Genomic DNA, 23,623 nt, shown 5'->3' on the forward strand with positions numbered 1-23,623 from the left:
AGAAACATATTTTTTAGCTTAATAAAAAATTGAAAGACATTACATATTAATCGGTGGGATGACTCGTTTGCATCCTTATATACATGTCTTTATTTGCACTAATTTTATGCTTTTGTAAATATTATTTGTTTTCAACGATTTTAAATTGAATAAAAATAAATCTATAAAAATTTAAATTAAATTGAATTATTCAATTCAACTCAATTAAAAAACTTATAATATTTTTTTTTCTCTTTTGATAAGTTTTGCTTGATAATATTGTAATTTTTTTGTGTTTGCATCAAGCTTTCATAAAAATATGTTTTGTTTTTCATACATATAGTAGTATGGCAAGATTCTTATATCAAGATCTAATCTAACACTCCTAGAGAAAATTATAGCTTTCCTTTTCTGTGTGCATGAAAACACTCTCTATGTCTTTCTCTATTTTTTTTTAATCATGTACATACATATATGGCACACTTTTTAAAGATAAGATTTACATATTTCAAAAACCTGATGTACCTGATATACAGGTAATAAAAACTGTGCATTTTATTGAAAAATTTACATAATTGTCACAGTTTTTGCACTATTGTACTAGGACATAGAGAGTTAGCAGAATCACGGATAGTTGTTTGTTATCGTAGAAAACTTACTAAAATCGAAATTAAGAAAAGCGATTGAATCAACTCCTCTTGGCTAAGAGTGCTCCACATAATTTGTCAGTTTTGTTACCTCTTTATTGAGGTTTTCCCCTGCTCTCAGAAATCTTTAACGTGTCCCAAAAAACTGAGATCATGTGTTTGATAGTGGCTGGATGTAGCAAGTGGCGTGACACTTGATTGATGCGCCGCATTAACGGCTGTCAAATGATGATGATGCAACGAATGATGAGAAGTATGTGAATGAAGAATATTATTTGGATGGGGAACTTGGAAGTTCCCTGGTGGCGGGGCTCAGGATAGGAGAGGTCCTGGATGTCCACCAGAAAGAACAGATGATGCTGTAACAGCTGTGGTTTGCATATTTGAAACATTATTTTGTTGTTGATTTTGCTGTGTACCTAAAGACAGAAAAATATTATTATTGTAATAAAAGAAATTTTATTAGTTTTATTATTTATTTTTTTATTATTAAATAGATAAAAATCATCCAAATTCTTACCAGCATTTTGACTGAGTTCAGCTTTTACCCTTCTTGCAATATGACTTCTGGTATGTTTTCTTAAATGATCTTTACGATAAAAGCCTTTGCCACATTCTGTGCATACATGTCGTTTCTCACCCGAATGTATAACAAAATGTAATGTTAACTGCTCTTTTCTTTTGAAAGCTTTTAAACAAACAGTACAAACATATGGACGTTCAGGATTATGACTCTGTTTGTGACGTGTAAGATGATCTTTTCTTTTGAGACCTGCACCACAAATATCGCAAACAAATCTTCGTTCTAAAGTATGTCCTAGAAGATGTTGCTCCAATAATTCACGTTCTGGATATGCCATATGACACTCTGGACAGCAATATAATGTAGAACCATCTAGAGCTGTAGTTAAACGAATTTCTCCAGGTTTTGGTCGTGGCTTTTTTTCTTTAGGAGCCTTCTTCTTTTTTTTCTTTTTATTATTTGGAGACATCATTATATTAGGTGTTGTCGTAGTTGCTACAGCTACTGAAGTAGTTTGTGCCATTTCTGATTCTTTCTTAATACTCTCAGCAGAATATTTTAAGAAATGATGTAAACTTAATGGTAAAGTACTAGCAGGTAAATGACTGAGATAATCTGCCACTGTAGATCCAGGAGTAGCCAAAGATTGCCATGTAGCAGGCATAGTTGCTGGAGTTTGAGTATGAGCATGCTGTTGATGATGTTGATGCATTGTATAATCTTGTTGACTACCATTTGTTGTTGTTTCTCCATTGCGCTGTTGCTCGTCTGCTTTCTTCTCCTTAGTTTTATCTTTATCCTGTAGGAGATTGCAAACATCTTGTTGATTTATTGTTTCTGTTGCTTGCTGAAAAGTTTTAATTTTCTATGAAGTACTTCTACACGCAACACTGTAAAATAGTGTCAAAGGGGCTTACTTGATGATACGACCGTTTCTCTGGCATTCCAGGCGAATTAGAGGGCCGCTGTTGAACTGGTTGAGCTTGGGAATATGGTACATTTGGATAATGATGAACATTGCTGTTGGGATAATTTGCTTTATTGTTCATCATTACTTGTGACTGAGCAGATTGAACGCCGTTGCTTTCAGGACGGTACTTTCCCATAACCGGCACTCCAATTGGAGGCTGGTTGGGAAAATGATTGGCGTAACGTCCGCCTGCACCGCCGGAGCCGTCGGTTGCGAACTGGTGAATACTTGGAATAGTACCGGGAAAATGGCTTCCGAACGGCGGGAAATTCATTGCAAACCGTCAATCAAGTATCTGAAAAATTGTAAAAAAATCAAATTTGATTTAATTACATGTATTAATAAATTTTATAGAATACAAATTATAAAGTTGATTACGGAAATTCATATGTAAACCAATATCCTTTCCAAAATTTAGTATAGTATATTATTGCTAATAGACAAATAAATGTTGAATAAATTGTAAATATCAATCAGTGACATATGTATATGAAATACATTGTAATTGCCTAAATAAAAATAGTGCCATCATCCAAGGAAAAAAATCGAAGATATGAAAATAATTTCTTGACGACATTAGAAAAAAATAACGAAAGAGATATTTCGCAAAGATATGACACACCGAACGAAGATATCTGGCGCGTCGTGCTTGACGCCTGAGTATTTACTCACAGCGACGTCCCTCTCCCCATGTTTCTTCGCTGTGGAATCGAATCCTTTCCTCGGAGGGGGGTCTCCGAGAGGTGAGAGCGAGCGTAGGGGCAGATTTTTACAACACGAGAGACACAAGAAGCAAGAACACCACGCCACCGTCGTTGCTGCGTCAGCCGTCTGTCACGAGGAAGTACACACGGGAAACGGTCGCGTTTCCCTTTTTACACGGCACGAGTGTTACACTAAAACGTAAATCTTCACAGAAAATACCGCGAAATTGCACACCTTCGTATCACAAGGATTACAAACGGTTTACTGATTATAGAAAAGGGTACAACAGGAAAAAAAGACGAATAAAAACGAATATTGTAAGCGGCCAGGATCGTCGCGATGCGGGGGAAGGGTAGCTATAGAGGAACGACGACGCGGAGAACGGGAATCGGAGGATGGGAAGAATGAAGGAGAACGGAGGAGGACGCAGGGGGGATGATCTGGTCAGAGGGATGGGTAGTATACGTGGGATGGAGTGTGAGGGGAGAGACAGACTTTCCCCTCTCGGCACCTAGTCGATACGCAGAGGCCGAATTCGCACGAAATTCAGCAGAAAATGGCCGTATTGAATACGGAACATCACGAACGTTAACTAATTCAAAAAATTTATTATAAAATCACCTTACCATTTAGTACTTAGCAGCTTGTGCTCGCCTGGTCAAGATTTTCACGAAGCTGAGAATCTCCGAAAAAGATCCCCCGCTCTATGTGTGCCGTTGACACCTGTCCCTCAAGTCGGTGCCCCCACCCCATCCGTCCGCCCTCTACTGTGCCAGCCTCTTAACTATTTTTTCTCTCTCCCGGTCCTCCTCGCAACCGCGCTGGCGAAAATGCCCGAATCCATCGGGGTTTTAACTTCGAATTGCTCTCGGCGACTTGCCATTTTCTCTCTCTCAGTGTATAAGAGTAAGAAGAAGTCAGAGATATAGCCACGAGCTTGAAAATACCACCAATCAGAAGGAGTAAAGTATAAAACGAAATTTAACGAGTTATATATTATAATATATAATCATATAATTTTATATTTTTGTTAAATTAACAATTTATCATTAATCTCTAACAATAATAGTTATTGTAGAATATAAAATAACATATGAAAATTTTCAATTAGTACAGAATAAGAAAATTATTGTAATGAATAATTTATTTGTAAATGAATAGAAGATTTTATTAATAAAATTGAAATTTAATATATAGTAACATAAAGAAAATATATCCTTACACCCATTAATAGAATAATATCAATACAAATATACAAATAATCTAAAAAATTATCAATTCCCCTGTATATGTAGTTTATCGGTTAATAGTATGTTTATTTAAAATGCGTCAATATATTTTAAATATTAACATTTTATAATCAATAATTGACAAATTAAAAATATGGAATCAATAGTACAAACAAGTTTATAATTGGTTAATCAAGAAAAATTTGTTATATTAAATGTATGTTTTATTTTAGCTATTTTCTCCAATATTTATGTAAGTAACAATGAAAATGACTTATAGACTATTTATACTGATTATGATAATAGCTATAATAATATGATAATAAAATAATAATTATATTTCTTGTACAGCTATACCCACTGCCTTTAATAATGATACTTACAATAAAAAGTATTTATTTTTTTTTTTGTATACATACATGTTTTCCTCAAATGATTTTGAGTGTATCATAATTAATTAATAAATCAAAAGGATTCATTTTCAACAACTTTTTGCTGTATTTTTGTCGTGCATGTATTATGTATATTGTATTATGAGATAATACAAGAAATTTTTTTCAAGTACGATCAACATACAGAAGAATATAATATCTTCTCATAAAAATGATCAGTTTAGTAAGTAAAACAAGTTAAATACTATACAAAATAAGTTATACTAACTTATTAAAATTTCTAGAAATATTAAAGTGGTTGTAGAAATGCTCTTTTTTTTAAATATAAGATTTAAAAGCCAATTGTATTTCATGATAACCTTAAATTTGCAATACTATAATTTAATTCAGAAATAACGACATATTAATATTCAATTAATTATTTTTAAACTTTTGTAATAAATCTATTTTTCTTAGATTGATTTATATTAATAAAGCCAAAAATATATATTCTTTTTTATAAAAGTAAACATTAATTAATCAATATGTAGATACAAATATAAAACTTTACATTTATCTAGCAAAACGCAGCATTTTTTAAAATATTAGTCATCATTTGATGGTTTTTATGATATCTTATATTATATATCTCAATTACGTAGAGAACAAGTGGAATAAATAAATGGACTCGCTTTGTATTTGCACGACAATTTTTTTCCCTCCTTGTGCACAATAAATTGGTTGTATTTACATCTTGCTTTGTGTATTTCTTCGCATTACGTATTTTCTTTCTTTTCTTATATTTATGATAAAAAAAAAGAAAGAAAGGAAAATTAACTTCAGCCGAAAACTCGATTGCCTTCTATGTGACGAATCCAGTTCGCGCTTTCAAAAATATATTTTTATATTTATTTATATATATATATATATATATATATGTATGTATATGTATATATAAACTTTTTTATTTAATTCTAACTTGCGTCATGGAACTGGATTAGCGACAAAAACATTTCAAATCAAACGAGCAAATAAACTCGTTTTTTTATCATCTTTTTTTTTTGTTTTCTCACACGTACGCTATAACGTGTACGCAAAAATGAAACTTCGTACATACGAACTTCGTTCGTCAGTCAGCTCAGTGCGTTTTGCAGAATAATTTTAATCATACATTAATCTGGTCTATAACTTCCTTAAGAAGCTGATGGTGTACAAACTTTGAAATGCGACGACTCGTCAGTAAAAGTATCTTTATTTGAAGATCAAATAAGATCAACAGACAATGTCTCAATTTTGCAACACCACTACTAGGCAACAATAATCACCATCAACGAATTTTTTTTACACGATACCAATTTGACTATGAGATTATAGAACTTAATCGGCAAGAACACCTTGCCTTGCACGACCTCTGGCTTGCTGATGATTGAATCGGAAGAACCGCCCAGGTTGATTCGGGGCGGTATGCTGTTGCTAATGCTGCTGCTGCTGCTGCTGCTGCTGCTGTTGTTGCTGCTGCTGCTGCTGCTGCTGCTGCTGCTGTTGTTGCTGCTGTTGTTGTTGCTGCTGCTGCTGCTGTTGCTGTTGATGATGAAGCATAGCCATTGCACCAGTTTCAGCAGCAGTTGGAAGAACAACAGTAGACTGTTCACTAACAGCTATTTGATGAATTTGTGCCTGAGATCCTTGACCTACTTGTATTTGAATTTGTTGTAATTCAGATACTGATGATTGTTGTTGTAATTGATCTGCTTGTTGTTGTAATTGTTCTGCTTGTTGTTGTTGTTGGTCCGTTTGCTGTTGTGAATTTTGAGAGGTATCAGCAATATTCGAAGGATCTTCTTTAATACGTTTTGCCAAATGAGATCTAGCATGTTTTCTCAAATGATCTTTACGATAAAATGCTTTACCGCATTCAGTACAAACTTCAGTTTTTTGTCCAGAATGTATAACGAAATGAAGATTCAAATGTTCCTTTCGTTTAAAACCCTTCATACAAACTGAACAAATAAAAGGTCTATCTGGATTGTGACCCAATTTATGCCGTTCTAAATGTTCTTTCCGTTTTAAACCTGCACCACAAATGTCACAAATAAACCTTCTTTCTATTTTATGCCCAATAAGATGTTGTTCCAGAAGTTCTTTCTCAGGATAAGCCATGTTACATTGGGGACAACAAAATAATGTTGTACCATCAAGAGCAGTAACTATGCTCACTTGACCTGGCTTTGGTTTTTTTGGTTTTGGAGGCTTTTTCTTGTATTTCTTTTTTCTTTTAGGTTTAGTACCAGGTTCCTGTTCTTCAACAACATCAGGAATAATAGCAGTTTCTCCACTTGCTACGGTAATCTGCACTGCTTGCTCACCAGATGCAGTACTTCCAGATGCATCTAAGCCATCAGCTCCTAGAGGACTTGATTCAATAGTAGCTTCTCTCTTAATAGTTTCTGCCGAAAATTTCAAGAAATGCTGTAAACTAAGAGGCAAAGTACTAGCAGGTAATCTAGAAAGATAATCAGCAACAGTTGATCCTGGAGTTGCAAGACTTTGCCAACTTGCAGGCATAGATGTAATATATTCTTCTCCACTTTGATTTCCTTGATTTTTAATACTACCTCTTTTAATAAGAGCAACTGGTGTTGTACCTTCTTTCACATCTTCTTTTGATTCTTCCATACTTTCGCGTAAAATTAAATCTTGTGGAATCTGTGCAACTACAGTTAATCCTTCAGGTGCACCTGGAAGTTGTACTGTTTGTTGAATAGTTTGTTGAGATGTAGTAGTAACTGCTGTGGATGTACTTTGAGTTGTTTGATCAGATCTAAAATAAAAATATCTTTTATTAATTATTAATTAAAATAATGATAAAAAATATATTTCATATATTTTATAAATAAATCAATATATTAAAAAAATTAAAATTATTCTAAATGATACAATTCTTACGTTTGTGTTGTCGCCACTGTGTTTTGTGGTTGCACTTGAATCTGTACCCCATCTGCACCTTGTTGACTGTATGCAACAGTGAGAACTGTTGCGGCACCTTGGGGAAATTGTCCCAAAGATATAGGAGCCAAATGATACTTTGGCTGATCACCGCTGTTTCCACTTTGCGAAACGCTGGGATTAACCACCTGGATTTGGACGGTTTGTTGCTGTTGCGTACCATCTTTTCCAGGTACAGTAATTGGCAGCGTAATAATTTGCTGCTGTTGATTATTACCCCCTTGAGCCACTGCGAACCCGTTCGGATCGACCGGCCTCAGATAATGAACTCCACCTTCGCCGCCAGATAAAACACCAACCACCTGACCACCAGTAGGTAGATTTTGCGCGAATTTTGCGGTTGCAAATTGATGAACGGTGCCCGTCGGTAGCGAGCCTGTCGTAAAGCCGGGAAAAGGCGTGAAATTCATCTTCTATGTTAATTAAATCTGAAAAATCAAATAAAATATAATTAATATTAGCATAATTAATACGAATATATAATAAATATGAAATCTATTTAATTATTAAAATTATTTAATAATTCAAGGAACATACATCAAAATAATATTTTTCAGTTATATAAATATTTACATATGTTATCTATTTATCAATTAATTATTAAATTTTTTTAGTAAATATATATATATATTTATATAATATATATATAATACTAAAAAATTATATCTTTCCTAAATGAAACATATTTATGAATATTAATGAAAGAAATACGATCAAATATTCGATAAAAATAGGTATTTACATATCATATTATATAACTCCACTCACTTTGATGCATGAGTATTGCTGTCGAAGTGCATCGATCTTCGATACTTCAAATAATTTCAAAAGAGATTCGATGTTTTCATAGAATTTACAGATACTCTTTAATTCCTTAATGTTTCTTCAGTAGATATGTTCCGAAGTAAAGTAAATACATCATGTTTGAACACGATCATGTTGCTAAATACGAAAAACAAGTTGCAAGTCAATAAAAATCAATCAATCTGAATATCATATTTCATGTATTATATATTGAATTTGATTTTTTTCTTTTTTTATTTAATTCTATCTGTCATGTTTATTGATATAATATTGATGACATTAAATTTATTATATTTTATTTTCTATTTGTTTTCCATATGATATTAGCTACAGGTGGTTAAAGAATTCATACATGAATTCGTTCTATTAAAAATTTTCATTATATGTAATCATTATTATATATGAGATTTAAACAATAATCTCTGAAAAAAATTGTATGTTTCTGTAACATATATCGTAATATATATGGCAAGATCAAAATTAAATGATATATTAAATGAGTGAATAACTAATACATAAATTTATTCTATAAATTCATATTGATTAACAATTGATTCTTTTCCATCCTTATTTTGCTCGTATTTAAAACGCTGCATTTCATAACAACATTTATTCGTGAAAGTTGATGAAGTTAAACATTGAGTATCCCGCCACCTTTACTTTCAAAGTCTTAACTTCAGACTTCTTGATCATGTGTTGGTATGTGGGGGTGGGGTGAGAGATCCCCCACTTCACCCCCTTCCCCACCTCAAAGGGATCTGGGAGCAGGGAGGATAGTCGTCGAAGTGGCCCAGGATTGCACCCCACTCCACCATGGTGCCCCCACGGGGGTAGGGGGTAGGAGCTCTTGACAAGGGTAGGGGGGAACCCATAGGTGGGAAAACGGGAACCCACCGCGAAATAGAGCCCGAGACTCACTCTCTTTCTCACACTAACACACGGAATATCGCGAGAATAGGACGGGAAGGAACGATAGAACGGTGTGTAGGTGCGTAAGCGTGTGCCGCAAGCTCGAAAGGGTAGGGGTATGTCAAGAAAGAAGGGAGACGATCCTCGACATACCGGGAACTCCCCGGGGAGGGGAACGCGAAATATCGGGAGAGAACATACGAAGCAGACATCGCGGCAGACGAAGTGGGACACACCGATGACTCTCGCCCTTGATCCATCCGTAGGTAGGGAAGGAGTAGAAAACGAGTGAGGGAGAGAGAGAAAGAGAAGAGGTTAGGTTACCCGTGCACCTCTCCTCCTTTAGACGCACCGAGGAGGGTGCTGTGTCGAATAGACGATTATTCCGTGCCAGCAAGTCGTTGCGAGTGGTTGCACGGCTATATAATAGAAAAAAAAAAAAAAAAAAAAACTATCGTGAACACGCATAAACGAACTGCGGATGCGTTTTTCGACTTTCGCGGAATGGCGTGTGCGACTGACCGGTCAGCCTCGCCGACGTACCGTTGTTGGATGCTTTTGCAAGACGCGCATGTCGTAATGGCGCCGATTCTCTTAAGGTTCAACATATCTCTCTCACACTATATAACCTTCTCTCTCTCGTATATATATCGAAGAGAGCATGTCTGAGCATTCGCGGTTTCTAGAGGAATTCTAGTGTCTCACATGTTATTGGGGACAGCGTGCGTAGAATGGAACGGCTCTGGGGCATTGTGCAATCAGATATGCTTTTACATGCACCCAATATAACGAACGTATTTCGAAAAGGCATAACGAAAATTGAAATAGAGGAATATATTATAAATAGTTTTAAAAAGTATCGAACAAATAATTAATATTTGAACAAATAACATTAAAATAACAATGCGGTCATGTAAACATTGAAAGCGAGCACGTATGAATGGTAGTTAAATAAACGGATAGACAAGGTTACACGTCATCACATTTGGTGATACATCGGCCATGATGGAATTGAGTACACGGTGACGCGAGAAAATAGCACAGGTCCGCGAAGCCGATGCTTTGTTCTCTCGATTATTCCCTCTCTCCCTTTCGCCCTGCGTCACTCCCTCCCTTCGGTGCTCTTTCGATCGCGCATCGGGAGACGTTATGTGGAGAGGAAGTAGGAAAAAGATCGGGCGAGTTGGCAGAGGCGAGAGCAGGGCAGAGGCGAAACGGAGGACAGAGTAGAGCCAACAGAGGCACAGGCAGGGCTGTTGTTTACACCCCCACCTCGACGGGTTAGAGGCAGCGAGATGCCACGGAGGGGCCTCCGAGACCTCGGTGGGCACCCACCACCACGCAATTTCCAACCCCACCAGCCTCTCAACCACTGTCCGCACCTCCAACCACCCCACCAAAGCCAGCTCGAGCCAAGCCGTGAGCCACGACGAGGGCCCCGCGACGATTTTAGTGTCTTGGGGTGGGTGCTCTGTGGCCACCGTTTCGCGGTTTCTCGTGCACGTTTCGTATTAGAAGTAAAGCGCGTAAAGATTCGTGGGGCGGCATTATTCGCGGATTCCTTCAATTCGGTCTAGTTTACGAACGGGTGCACGCGAGTTCCCTATATATAAGACAATTATCCATGAGGAAATGCGTGTCCTACTTACCCACGAGCAGCTGTGGCTCCCTTGTGCACTCCTTTCGGCGTACTGCTACTACTGTCGCTGCGTCGGAAGCTTTGCGTAGTACAGAGACCGTCCGCCTGGCTGGCTCGCCTGCGTCGTTCTCAATCTTCACTACGGCGGCAGCAACTTTCTCATTTCTACGTATACATTCGCCGTGCCACGGCTTTCTGGCTAGCCACGGCTACTGCTTACGGTGTACACGTCATACGAGATGTACATTCAAATGTACGTGTTTTTGATGATCGACGAGTCGTGACTCGTGATAAATTCGCGCACTACTGCCAGTCTTTCGGTAACGGTGAGCCGCGACGCGCACTCATTTCCGGGTTTACAACAGTCGAGTTCGATCGAGTATGGCCCCAGTCGGTAGGTAAGCGTGGGTCTTGGGCCGGCCAACGGGGAATGAATTCGAGCTAACGGTACATAGCCACCCGACGGCCACACGTTAACTCGAAGCGCCGCGATGCCAGGCCACTCTCCTGAAAACCACGAGCTGTGAAAGTAGACACCCTCCTTCTTCTTACGGATCCCAGCTTTATCTTGAATGACCTCGTCTCACCGCCCTCGTCGAACGCATTCTTGTTTTCCAGTTAGTAAATAAAAATATGTTTAACCGCGAAAACTTACGCTGCTATTAATATTCTATCGGAGAAATATCAACTATGGCGGCGGTTACGCGCGGAGTATATTGTGAGAGCGAGGGGAAAGCGGCGCGTGCGCGCTTGTCGATTAAACAGTCAACTCTTATGGTATCGTTCTATTTACAGGTATTATAATTATTTTTACAATTTTATAAGAATCGCGAATTTTCGAAAAAAATTTACTACAGTGCAAAAAAACACCTGTCCGTTGTTCTGTTTTACTCTCAGTTACTTCGTTTCCTTTACCACTACAAAGCGACACTAACTCTGTGCGCACCTAGCGGAGACTGAAGTGAGGTTAGGTCGAGAATCGATATTTTGAAGATATTTCGATAGCCGCCATATTTTCATATTATTGCGCGCGTTATATGAAGAATTTATTGTAAAGTCATCATCTTTTTTGATTTTGTGTTCTTTTATTGTAAATGAATATATATATTTATAATGTTGTATAATAAAAATAAATAAAAACATTTAATCTTTTTTATTCCTTTTATAATCTTTTTTTATTATAAATATGCTATTCCATGCTTTCACAGTCTCAAAATACTTTGCAATCTAATAAATGTTCATAATAAAAATATAATAGATCAACGACACGTCACTTATGTAGAATCAGCAATTTAATATAATATTGATATATTATACTATAACAATAATGAAATATATATATATTACCAATAATTATTCAAAGCATAAACATAACCATAATTATATAAATTTTAATTCTATGTTTGTCTAACTGTGAATTATCATGTGACAAAAAATTTTAAATATTTAATTTTCTTTTTATATATACAATTTCATTTATATAATAAATAATAAATTGTTATTAAAGATCTTCAAGACTTTTTAAAATTTTTAATGATTTAATTAATAAAATTGTATTGAAAAGGAATGAAACAAATGACATGCAAGAAATGCTTAATGATTAGGAATTATAATTTGAAAATAGAGATATCAGAATGAATCAGATGTTCTCTGTATACGTTCCATGTATAAAGAAAATAGTAGCTTATTACTTTCATAATAAAATGGATTTTCAATAGCATCTAAATCAGGTTTATATTCCGCTATGTAACTACTTTGGCTAGAGCTATATCCATCGTATAATGGTGATCCTTGAGAAAGTTCTGAATAATTTGGAGACGGCATAAAACTCCTACTGCAACAATCTGTTTCCATGTTTTCAGACACATTTTCTTGCATGCCTGATAGACCATTAATATGAAGGTTATTAATTCTTTTACTTAATGGCATAAATTCACTAGATTCTTCTTCTGCATCACGCCCTCTTTTTCTAAATATTATAAATAAAAGTGAATTAATGAAATGAAATTTTATTATCTATATATTATATGAAAGAATTGTGTCATTCCACTCACACATCAACAAAAACTAACCTGTTAGCCCGAGTCATTCTTGAGTAAATTTTAACTTTTAGTAAAAGATTTTATTATAAATATATTCTTAACCACTGCATATTATGATATTTGTAACTTTTCTCTGCCGAAACAATTAATGTCGTATATTGTTCAGCCGTGTACGTCATATACGTTTGTCAAGAAAACAAATCTTGATTACACAAATCGACAATATACATACTCCAATATTCTCGCTTAACTATAGTTCAATCTTTCATTGATAGAGTGCGTAAGTGACACGTTTTTAACCAAATACTTTAATAATTAATTATATTTTAATTTTATTTATTATTTATAGTTGATTTAAAAATATAATATTTAAATGTATTATTTTAAATATAAAATTATATATTAAATATAATATTATAATTTTTTATTTAAAATTTCTATAATATATAGTATAAAATATATTATAATTATTTTTATTATATTTATTTCTGTCAAAGATAAGTTATTATAAGTTATTTTTATAATTTAATATTTTATAATAGAAACAAATCATTTAAATTCATGAAATATTTAAAATAATTTATTATATATCGTTATATTTTTATTAAAATGAACCATTTATGAAAAATAGTAAATTATAATAAGGTAAAAAATATATAAAACAAAAATATAAAACATATAAATAATATTCTTTTTTATTACCAAATATTTCATATTCAAAGTATATATATATAAATATATAATATAATTGTAATTTATTTTACATATATGGCTAGTGATTTCTTGATATTTTTCGCATGTTACCTACAATTTTGTTATTAGTGACATTTTGTGATTCACGATATAACCATCATTTAGTTACCGACCGGAAGTAGAATCATATCAAGTATACATAAGAAAACATTATATGACATTTTTGTTAAAAATAATTGTATAGCATTAATATATAACTCATTATGTAATGTTATATTTTTAAAATTTAAAATTTTAATTAATTTTTAAAATTTTTGTTACTATATATTATTTCGTATATTCTCTATAACAAATCATTAAAATTATTTATTAACAAATCATATTAACATCATCATTTTCTGCAATATTAGTTACATTAATCTTTATATATATATTTTTAGATGTACATACTTTGCTTTAAAATATTTTCAAGATAATCTTTGAACTTTAAAATTTAATTATTTTTCTTTATGATAAAGCTAATTTTAAAATCTTCAATACAAATAATTATTATTATATTTATTTATGAATTTATTATTATTATAAATATGTTATTTATTTTAATTTTAATTTTTTTTTTCAATTTATCAACACGATCAAATTATATTTATGAATAGATATTGATCTTTTATCACAAAATCTTTTATAATTATTTTAATTATTTTTATTATTATTATTATTTATATATATATAATTTTTTTTAATTATTTTATTTATATAAGAAATTTCCAAATTTAAATTTTGAATTTGTAATAAAAATATTTAAACTAAATATATAATATTTTTTATTATAGTTTTATTATTTAATATATCATACTTTATAAATTTTTAATTAACTTATCAATATTGATTTCGCATCAACATTTTAAAAGATTTCAAGATAAAATTTATATCTGAGATTATCTAAAATTGAATTTTTAAATATTTATTTTTGATAATTTACATATAAACGAAAATATTTAATCATTTAATTTGTTTTTCAATAATCCTTCACGAATTTCATTAAAAGATTAATTCAAAATTATTAAAAATTTTTATTATATACTTAATTTTAAATTATTTTTATTCCATATATTATTTCATTAGCGTATTTAAATACAATTATACAAAAAAATTATTTCATAAAATTTCAAAATCAAATACTATATATTTCTACAGATACATTAAAGTATCAAAATTGTATGTAATAAAAGATTTAAAATATCATAATATCCATCCATATTTGACGCTTTTATACGTATTTTAATGTCTACGTGGATGTGAACGCACTTTTGTTAGTTGTTACTTTGAACGAATCGCTCCAATTATATCGTGATGCGCATGTTGATGAGCTTAATTAATTTTAGAAGATCTCCCGAGAAAGAGAGTCATGAAAAACGGCTCCATCGTTATTGGAAAGTCGGAAATATTTATCTATGTCGTAGGATACTGACATCCGTATGATAACGAATACCACAGAAAAGGAAAATTCTTCGTGGATATTCCATTTTTTCATCTTCTATTTTGCATTTCTGAAAAATTTTCTACTCCGCTAAGCGGAAAAATGATGAATCGTTTAATTTCTCAAGTCTTACTAAAATCGAAAAATTCGTTATGAAAATTTTTTCTCTGATATTTTTTTACGTACGAATTACAAAATTTCTCAATAGTCAGATCAGAATATACTTTCTAAAAGAAAAAAGTACTTTTACAATTCGATCAAGCATATGATTTAGACCGTTATTTTAGATCGTAATAATGCTAACTTTATCTTATATTAATAAGTTAGACAAATTAAGACATGTATTTAAGATATCTTCATATCTTTCTATATATAGGTACTTTTTATGTGTCTGCAAAAATACTTCCAATATCTATGAAACATATATTAAGTTGTATTAAAATACGTATATGCAATGGCCTTGATTCCTAAAGCCGTGAAAAGATCCCGTCGTTAGGTCAATTAAACCAAGCCACGAAGTCATTGACTTTGGGTGCACAGACAATTTCTCTTCGACTGTCTGTAATATAACGCGTCCCAAAAAATTTTGAGTCAACAATAATTCCCAAACAATCTTGTATTTGTAAAATATTTTTAATTTTGGAATTTTTTATCTTCTTTCTAAGTAAGATTGTTTAAACGATAAAAATATATTTCAATAAATTTTAATAATATACCATGCCTTCGTTTCATCTAATTAGCTCTCGTATTGATTTTCTGATGAATATAGCACATAATGTTTACCTATTGGACAATAAATAGAATAATCGAACGAATCTTATGTTTCATGTTAATAAGAATTTTTTATTAAATTATATTTTTATTAAATAAAAGGATAATATTTAATTTGTGTATTTTTACATTTTAATAAAATATTACAAATAAATTATATTCTATATTTTCTTACAATTTTTATTTTAATAAGACTACATTTTAAAAATTGTTAGCTATAGTAATAATTCACAATAAATTATATTTATAATTTAATGACGTTTTAGAGAAAAATTATGAAAAGATACGAGATTAAAAACAAATAATTCCATTTACAATCATGTATATGAATGAAAATAAATCGAATGAATAAGATTTTAGATTATTCCACATGTTTATTCGTCAAACCTGAGACTAACGTCAATGAGATACGACAGGAAATCGAGCCACTCCCATGCCAAAGGAGCATCCAGTATTGTATGCAATTCCCAAGATTTGTACAACCATTAATCTATCACTTTTATTTCAGTATTCAGTATCGGTTGAATAAATTCTTCAAATATTTTACAGTAAAAATACAAAAATTCCTCAAAAAAAAAAAAGAAAAAAAATTAAAAAAAGATACATCTAATTATATGAACAAAATTTTTATATTCTTCCAGATACTATATTCATACGATATTCAATCAATGAACACAATGTGAAAAAGATACTTATATTATGGAAGAATTTCAATTTCAATTCGAGACACATAAGCCGCATGATGTGGTATCGATGAGTAATCGGAAGGCCTTTCCCACCATTGCTTGAAAATCAAGGCTATCCCCTTGCCTAAATCGGATGATAAGTTGTTGGGTTAGGTCTACGGTTTGTTTCTTGGATATCCCTGAAGCAAGATTCACGTGACACACGCTCGTCGAAATCTATGACGAAAAGCGAGGGTGAATTTGCATGGTGGCTCGTCACTTTCAATGCCACGTAGCAGCGCCACGGGGGTGTCCCCACCCAATCCATGGTTCTCTGTATGGGGTGAGTCATGGTACTCCCTCCCGGTTTGGGCGTGGTGGCCGTTGCAGACGTTCCTCATCGATCTCTCCACGGCCATGGTACACCATAGAGCTCGCCAAGGTGGTCCTTTTAATACTAAGGCCTCGCGGTGTAACGAGATATATATCGGGATACTACATATTGTTTTGAAATATTGATTTTCCGTTGAAATGAATTTTATTTCTCCTTTTCTTTCTTCCTACGGTTTCTTTTTTTATCGTAAAATTTTAAAATAATTACTTTTATGATAATTTAATACAACACATGAGAATTGCACTTGTCATTTCTATGAAAATAAATTAAAGTACAGAAACAATATTGATATTAAATGATAAATTCGACATGAAATCTCACTGAATCATTGATACCGAAGAAACGAATTATTGCATTGTAATCGTGCTGATTACTGCTATCTGTTTGTTCGAAATAATCTTGAACAAGTTATTCGTGTTTCCTTATACGGGCATTGTTGAGTTCGACATACTTTTCCGTTTGTACGTAATTGTAACGAGAATTCAAGCCTGATTTCAAGTTTTCTATCTATCTATGTAAACATAATTTGCATAATTTTTAAACTTTAAATTATAAAAATTATAATATCTTTATTTTATATTTTTAGTTCTATTTTCATCCGTTAACTTAAATATTATTTATAACCAAAATTATATTATTCTTGAAAGCATTAGATTTTGCAATTTTTACTACTCTTGCCTACATTTTCAACAATTAGTTTGGCAATTAGCCGTTATCTTATTGTGATAATATTGTATTGCAAGCTATATAGTTTATCGAAGCAATATATAAAAGATTATATAGAAAATTCCATTCAATATCTTGTAAATTTTTTTATCTATGAAGTTTAAATTCTTATATTTTAAAAACTTTCCCAATAAGTTTATTTTCTTTCTTTTGTAAAAGCAAAAATTAAAAAAAAGAAAAAATAATAAATTCATATATCACGAGCCTATACTCTCCTACGAAGATTCGACCACACGTGATGCAGTTTTAAACTACAGCTAAAATAAGTGTTTTAACATAAATGAATCGATACAAACATAGAATATAAGTGCATTATCTGTTTTAGAAATTCCTTATAACTATGGAAAAGAAGTCTTTTAGAAGTCTTCTAACTAACTTCCGAACAAGTTATGTATAGATATAACACAACTTCAAATTCGAATGTTCTTCAACTAAAAGCCAGACGATGATTCATGCTGGAGTTTGTGTGGAATTTTTGCTTCTTCGTGACAAATTGTATCTTCCATAATTTCATCGTGTAAGCATTTTTGTTTTAATATGATCATAATTTATAAATATAAATAAATATTTTTTTAAACTTTCCATTTATATGATTTTTTATTTATTTTTTTTGCGAAATTCAAAATAAGATATAAGAAATTTTGCAGATCAAAATTATGCTAAGATTTATAATAAAATTGTATGTAGATTTACGAAATTATCGGAAATCATATAAATAATGCGATAAAAAATGATCAATAGTCTCTTATATAATTTTTGGTTAGATATTAAATCAAAAAAATAATTTGAAACAAGATATATAAAATAAATTTGATAAGTGATTGATTAAAAAAAAATATCATAAAAAGAAATTATAAATTTAATTTAAACTAATTAAATGTCAAAAGATTTAATTTAATAATAGTTAATGAATTGCAGTCTTTTTTGTTTATTTTAAAAGAATGAAAAACAGATTATTCATTGTTAAGAAGAAAATTTTATCTAAATCTATTTGCATTTATTTATAATTTCTAATAAATGATCTAAAAGCTTCGCAAAGAATCAAGGCATTCGAGCACCAGATATATATATATATATAACGGGTCGACAGGTGTCGTGATGAAAGCAGGTTTTCTTCGTGGTCCTCCTTCAAGTCAGTGCCGTATTTATCATTTATACATCGTAAATTTTCGAAATATCATCGTGAAATTAAATCCAATATCTGAAAATTAATCGATACAAATATTTTATAACCAATTTCAAACTAATGAAATGTTAAATTTTATTTTATTTTAAAGTGTGTATAAATTCCTTAAAAGAAAATCGATTTATTGAGCTATAATTTTGAAAAAAATAAATGTAATAAGAATAATCGATAAAAACTTTAGATAAATATTAAAAAAAAAAAATATGGAAAATTCTTTAATATAAAATTAGATTATGAATTCAATTCCAATATTTTCTTTCGGAAACTTTATTGTGATAATTATTTATTTATATTGTAATATATTTATACATATACAAAATAATATCAAGTATTTTATCTTGTAATATATTATAATAAATTGTTGTTCTATTTCAAACGTTGAAATGATTTTTATGCCGTTAATTGTAAATGATGTTGGCTAGAAGAACTTCGATTCTAGGATACGTTCCTGAATACAGTCCCTCAAGACTCGTTTCCGTGCTCCCTCGACGTAGCCCCAAGCAATACATGGGGTCCCATTCCGTGCAGAAGTGCAATGTACCCGATAATCCGAATGCCGGAGATATATACGCATATTTCACAAAGAGAGAAAACTCATACGAGGATAATAGCTATAAAATAAAAGTGCAATGTTAAATTTGTATTAAACTGACTGTACATCCGGAATTACAATTGAGGTTATACATGATGAAACATATCATGGATTGAATATTTGAACATTTCCGGTAAGAAAAATATTAAATTAAATGATAGCTACAGATTAGTTAATGGAAAATATTACTTATTTATCCTATATTATTATTATAACAATTTTAATTATATTTTATGTAATATAATTATTTTTTACTTTTACGTCGTTATTTTTATAATTTATAAAATATTTGATTTATTGTAAAATATACACTTAGTAATTTATTATCCTATTATATTTATTAATTCTTATTTTCAATTCTTGAAGTAGAGAGAGATCAAAAATAAAAATAGCGATAACAATTATATAAAAATGCGAAAATGATAAATATAATGATAACATCAAATAGTTATATAAATATTGATTCCAATTACAGATGAAATATTATAATATATATTATCGGAATATATTATGTACATATATGGATATAATGGATAAATTGGATCTAGAAATTTTACGAGATCATTAACTAAAATTCTTTTTATGTCAATGCTGTTGCTATGGTATCATTAACGAGCACGAAATTTTTAAAGCTATGTCAATTTTGCCAGATGATTCCACTAGATTGCACAACGGGTACATTCGTTATATTTGTAACAATATAAAATATTTTTTTATCTTTATGATGTTAAAAATCAATCTACAATAGTTAGAAATTATTTTGAATTTTACGTTGTAAATATTATTACCTTTTTGGATGCCACGTTTAAGAGCTGTGAGAAATGAATCTGTTTGAATGCGTTGCCATTATATAAATTGCAAGCGATTAATTATGATACGCATATCCGCCCTTCCCACACCATGAATCCAGAGAGATTAAAGTAAGTAAATTCCCAGGCGATTTCTTCTATCTTCTCTTCCAAAGATTCTTTTGGTTTGATCTTTAAATGAACTTGAACTTGAAAAAATATGGAGCGGTACATAAATATACGACCGTGTGCAGTTACATCCGGACTTACACATGCGAAACCTATTAAGATAAATTTGGTTCTGCTCACGATTTTATAATATATCAATATTTTAGTTACAATTAAAATCTTTGATTATATTATTGATAATCTTTTTGTTAATACGAATAAAAATAAGAAAAAGGAAATTAATAAATCTTAAAAATTATAAATTATTCTTTGATAAATTTATTTTAATTCTTTTTTCATTTTTTAAATAAAATTAAAATAATCGTATTTACATAAATACGATTAAATTAAAATATATATAAATGAAAAATATAATTATGGAATTGATCATGATCTAATTACATTTCCTTAACTATTACTTTCCATATATGTTAAATCCATTGTTATATTCACATTATTTTCTTGCTTTTTAAGATATAATGTAAAATACTTTTACCTTGATACTTTTATCCTGCTATTTTTTGCACATCGATCACTATTTCTTTTTGATTTATTCATCTATAATTAATAACTTTTTAATTTAATTTAACTTTAAAATGTATATAGTATTCAATATAGCAAATATAGTTAACAGTAAAAGTTTTAAATAAATTTGTAAATTATTAGAATATTATTAAAAATCAAATAATAATTATAAATTCTATTCCTTTTTGATTATGTTTTTTTGAATACGTATCCTTATTTTGATACGTATTAAAGTCACGAGAATAAAAAAGAAATAATACGTGATAAGAACACTATTCATTAAAAAATAAAAAATTCGTTCAAATATTTTTTGCAAACATTGTACACGTGCAAAATAACAATTCAACATTACGTACAATATTATTCTTGCACGAAAGATATTAATAATTATTCTATGCTGCGCGATGATTATGTAGTTCTATCTTTCGTCACGGCGAATGAATCAGAGTATGTACATCGTATATGCGGAATATGTATAACCTATACCGTAAGTATATCGACCCCAGCATCTGCCGTGTTCAATATGTGGGGCGAGCTATCGACAAAGACTGTATTATAGATCGTGTATTGAACTCTGTTTCTATTCTCGCAACGTATTTCATAAATTATCACTTTTATATAGTTATCCGTTATCCTTATCGATATAAGTTATTTCACCAATTGATAAATGATTTTTTTCGCGAATTAATCATACATCTAGACCAATCAATTAGTTTATGAGTTTATAAATATTAATAAAATTATAAAATATGAATTTTCTATGTAAAAAATTCGAAAATTGTTTGATTCTTTATTACATTCTGGATGATCTCTTTTAAAAACAACAGACGAGGTGAACCACCGGCTCATCGTACTACATGAGACCACGTGTTGAGTTTAATTTCTATTCTCGTAACGCGTTCTATATTTGGAATACGCAAGTACTTATTTGATTTCTATCATTGCTACAGACGCGAACTTTCTATTGCTTCTATCTCTCATGTTAATTATTTATATAACTATGAGAACATGTAAAAACCATAAAAAATTAAAATTTTACAAGATGATTTTATGTTTCACAACATAAAATTGAAACTTCTGAAATTTTTTTTATTTCTTTTGAACGTTCCACACAAGATACCATTTTTCAGAATATGAATATTAATTTCTTTTTTTTCTTTCCTTAGCACAATTTCAATTCATTTGAACGTTTACACGCTTTTCAACTATTTAAATATCTATTAATATTTAAAAAGAATATATCTCGATTATATTTATATATTTAAATATCTTTATACTAGATTGTTCTATTACGATTCTATATACAATTATATAAGAAAAGAAACAAGCATTTAAAGTTGCTCAATATTCGTTTAAATTTAAAATGATATATTTACTGGCATGTAAGATCAATATCTTATTTCCTTTGTTTTATTACAAGCATTAGCGTTAACAGGCAATTTGTATTCTCGTAAATGTCTTGAAACGTGTACACATGCATGTAATTACAAGATATATTAGTCATGTCCGCTTTGAGAAAAACCCTTCAATGAGAACCCTGTTGGATAGTCGCCAAAATTGTAATTGCTTTATTTCACCTCCTTTAACGCGAAATGCGGCTGTTGATTTCGACTTCTAAAAACCAACTCGTTCTCAGAAAGCACACGTTTTCGTTCCACTTTCATACAATCGAATATTCGTGTGACCGTGTTAAATACATTTGCAAAATTAAAAAAGATCATGAAAGGCATCACGTTCAGTGATTGTGTTGAAGCGTATATCCTTCCACTTTTTTCTTCTAATCTTAAACGATATATAAGTTAGGTTAGGTTAATTGTTCGTACATAATTATGTAAATTAATTGGAAGAGAATATGGGTTATCACTGAAAACTGCTACTACAAGTTCAAGTTTTCATAGATGAAGGGTTTTGAAGTTTCCAGATACGATCTTATTCTCTTTCTTCTTCATCTGCGGATCCCTCGTCCCACTCGAGAAGGATGCCTTGTACAGTATCCAGCCATTCATCCGGTAGTTTTTGCTTGTCGACTTAACGAACATACACTCTGTTCCAGTTTCATTCAACCCGATTTTTTGCTGTGACAACAATCGTTCACCGATTACGAGACTATCTGGAATGAATGGGAAAGAGAACAAGGTGTGTCATTATTTAAAATTGAAATCGATGATCAACACATGGAAATATTTAATTATTTTATTATTCATTAAGTATCATTGTATTATTTTAATATTATTTTGGAAATAATTAAAAACTTATTTTGTGAAATACATCATTAATATATTTTTTTCTCATTATATTTAGATTTGTTTATATTTTCAATAAAAAATGAGAATAAATATTTGATTTAGATGGGATATATTATTAATTAGTTTGATGAAATTGTAAAAAAAAAAATTAACAGATTAATTGAATTATATTTTGTAGGATAGAAAAGAGTTAAATTTGAATTTTCTGTTTCTGTTCGAATCGAAATGCACGAAAGGTAAGAAGGTCCTCGAAGTGCCTGTTCGTCCTTCGACGGAGCTGAACAGTAAATCGATCCTGCTTACCTGACGAAGCGGAAATGGCTATTTATAACTTCGAATGCCTCTTGAATTCTTATTTACAGTTTATGAGAAGGGTCCAATGAAGAATATATTACTTTACAATGATCAAAGCTTCGTATTCTTCCAATTTGATATATTGCAATTATATGTAATATATTTAATCTAATTCTTTTAAAAATTCAAAGTATAAAATTTTATATTTTGTTTTGTCGATAAATTTAAAAATTGAGGTAAATATATATATATATATATATATATATATATA

General features: G+C 30.8%; 2 protein-coding genes and 1 long non-coding RNA gene across 3 annotated transcripts; all 3 read right to left on the reverse strand.

Moving 5' to 3' along the window:
- Positions 1 to 777: 777 nt before the first annotated feature.
- On the reverse strand, positions 778 to 11,275 carry LOC552585. Its single transcript, XM_016912958.2, is given in 6 exon segments — positions 778 to 1,045; positions 1,147 to 1,996; positions 2,067 to 2,403; positions 5,824 to 7,245; positions 7,371 to 7,858; positions 10,793 to 11,275. Coding segments are annotated over 5 exon segments (3,186 nt in total). The 5' UTR covers positions 7,841 to 7,858; positions 10,793 to 11,275; the 3' UTR covers positions 778 to 938.
- A 645-nt stretch (positions 11,276 to 11,920) lies between these two features.
- LOC100576974 lies at positions 11,921 to 13,081 on the reverse strand. Its single transcript, XM_003251179.4, has 2 exons — positions 12,855 to 13,081; positions 11,921 to 12,751 (listed from the first exon to the last, which is right to left on the reverse strand). Exons 1-2 carry the CDS (start codon positions 12,869 to 12,871, stop codon positions 12,412 to 12,414), a joined length of 357 nt encoding a protein of 118 aa, XP_003251227.1. The 5' UTR covers positions 12,872 to 13,081; the 3' UTR covers positions 11,921 to 12,411.
- A 7,230-nt stretch (positions 13,082 to 20,311) lies between these two features.
- Positions 20,312 to 23,017, reverse strand: LOC107964776. The gene is made up of 3 exons (XR_003305023.1): positions 21,169 to 23,017; positions 20,784 to 20,845; positions 20,312 to 20,400 (listed from the first exon to the last, which is right to left on the reverse strand). It is a non-coding gene; the product is annotated as an uncharacterized LOC107964776 (long non-coding RNA).
- Between the last annotated feature and the right edge of the window lie 606 nt (positions 23,018 to 23,623).

This window comes from Apis mellifera, linkage group LG7 (assembly GCF_003254395.2).
Source record: "Apis mellifera strain DH4 linkage group LG7, Amel_HAv3.1, whole genome shotgun sequence".
Lineage (NCBI taxonomy): Eukaryota > Metazoa > Arthropoda > Insecta > Hymenoptera > Apidae > Apis > Apis mellifera.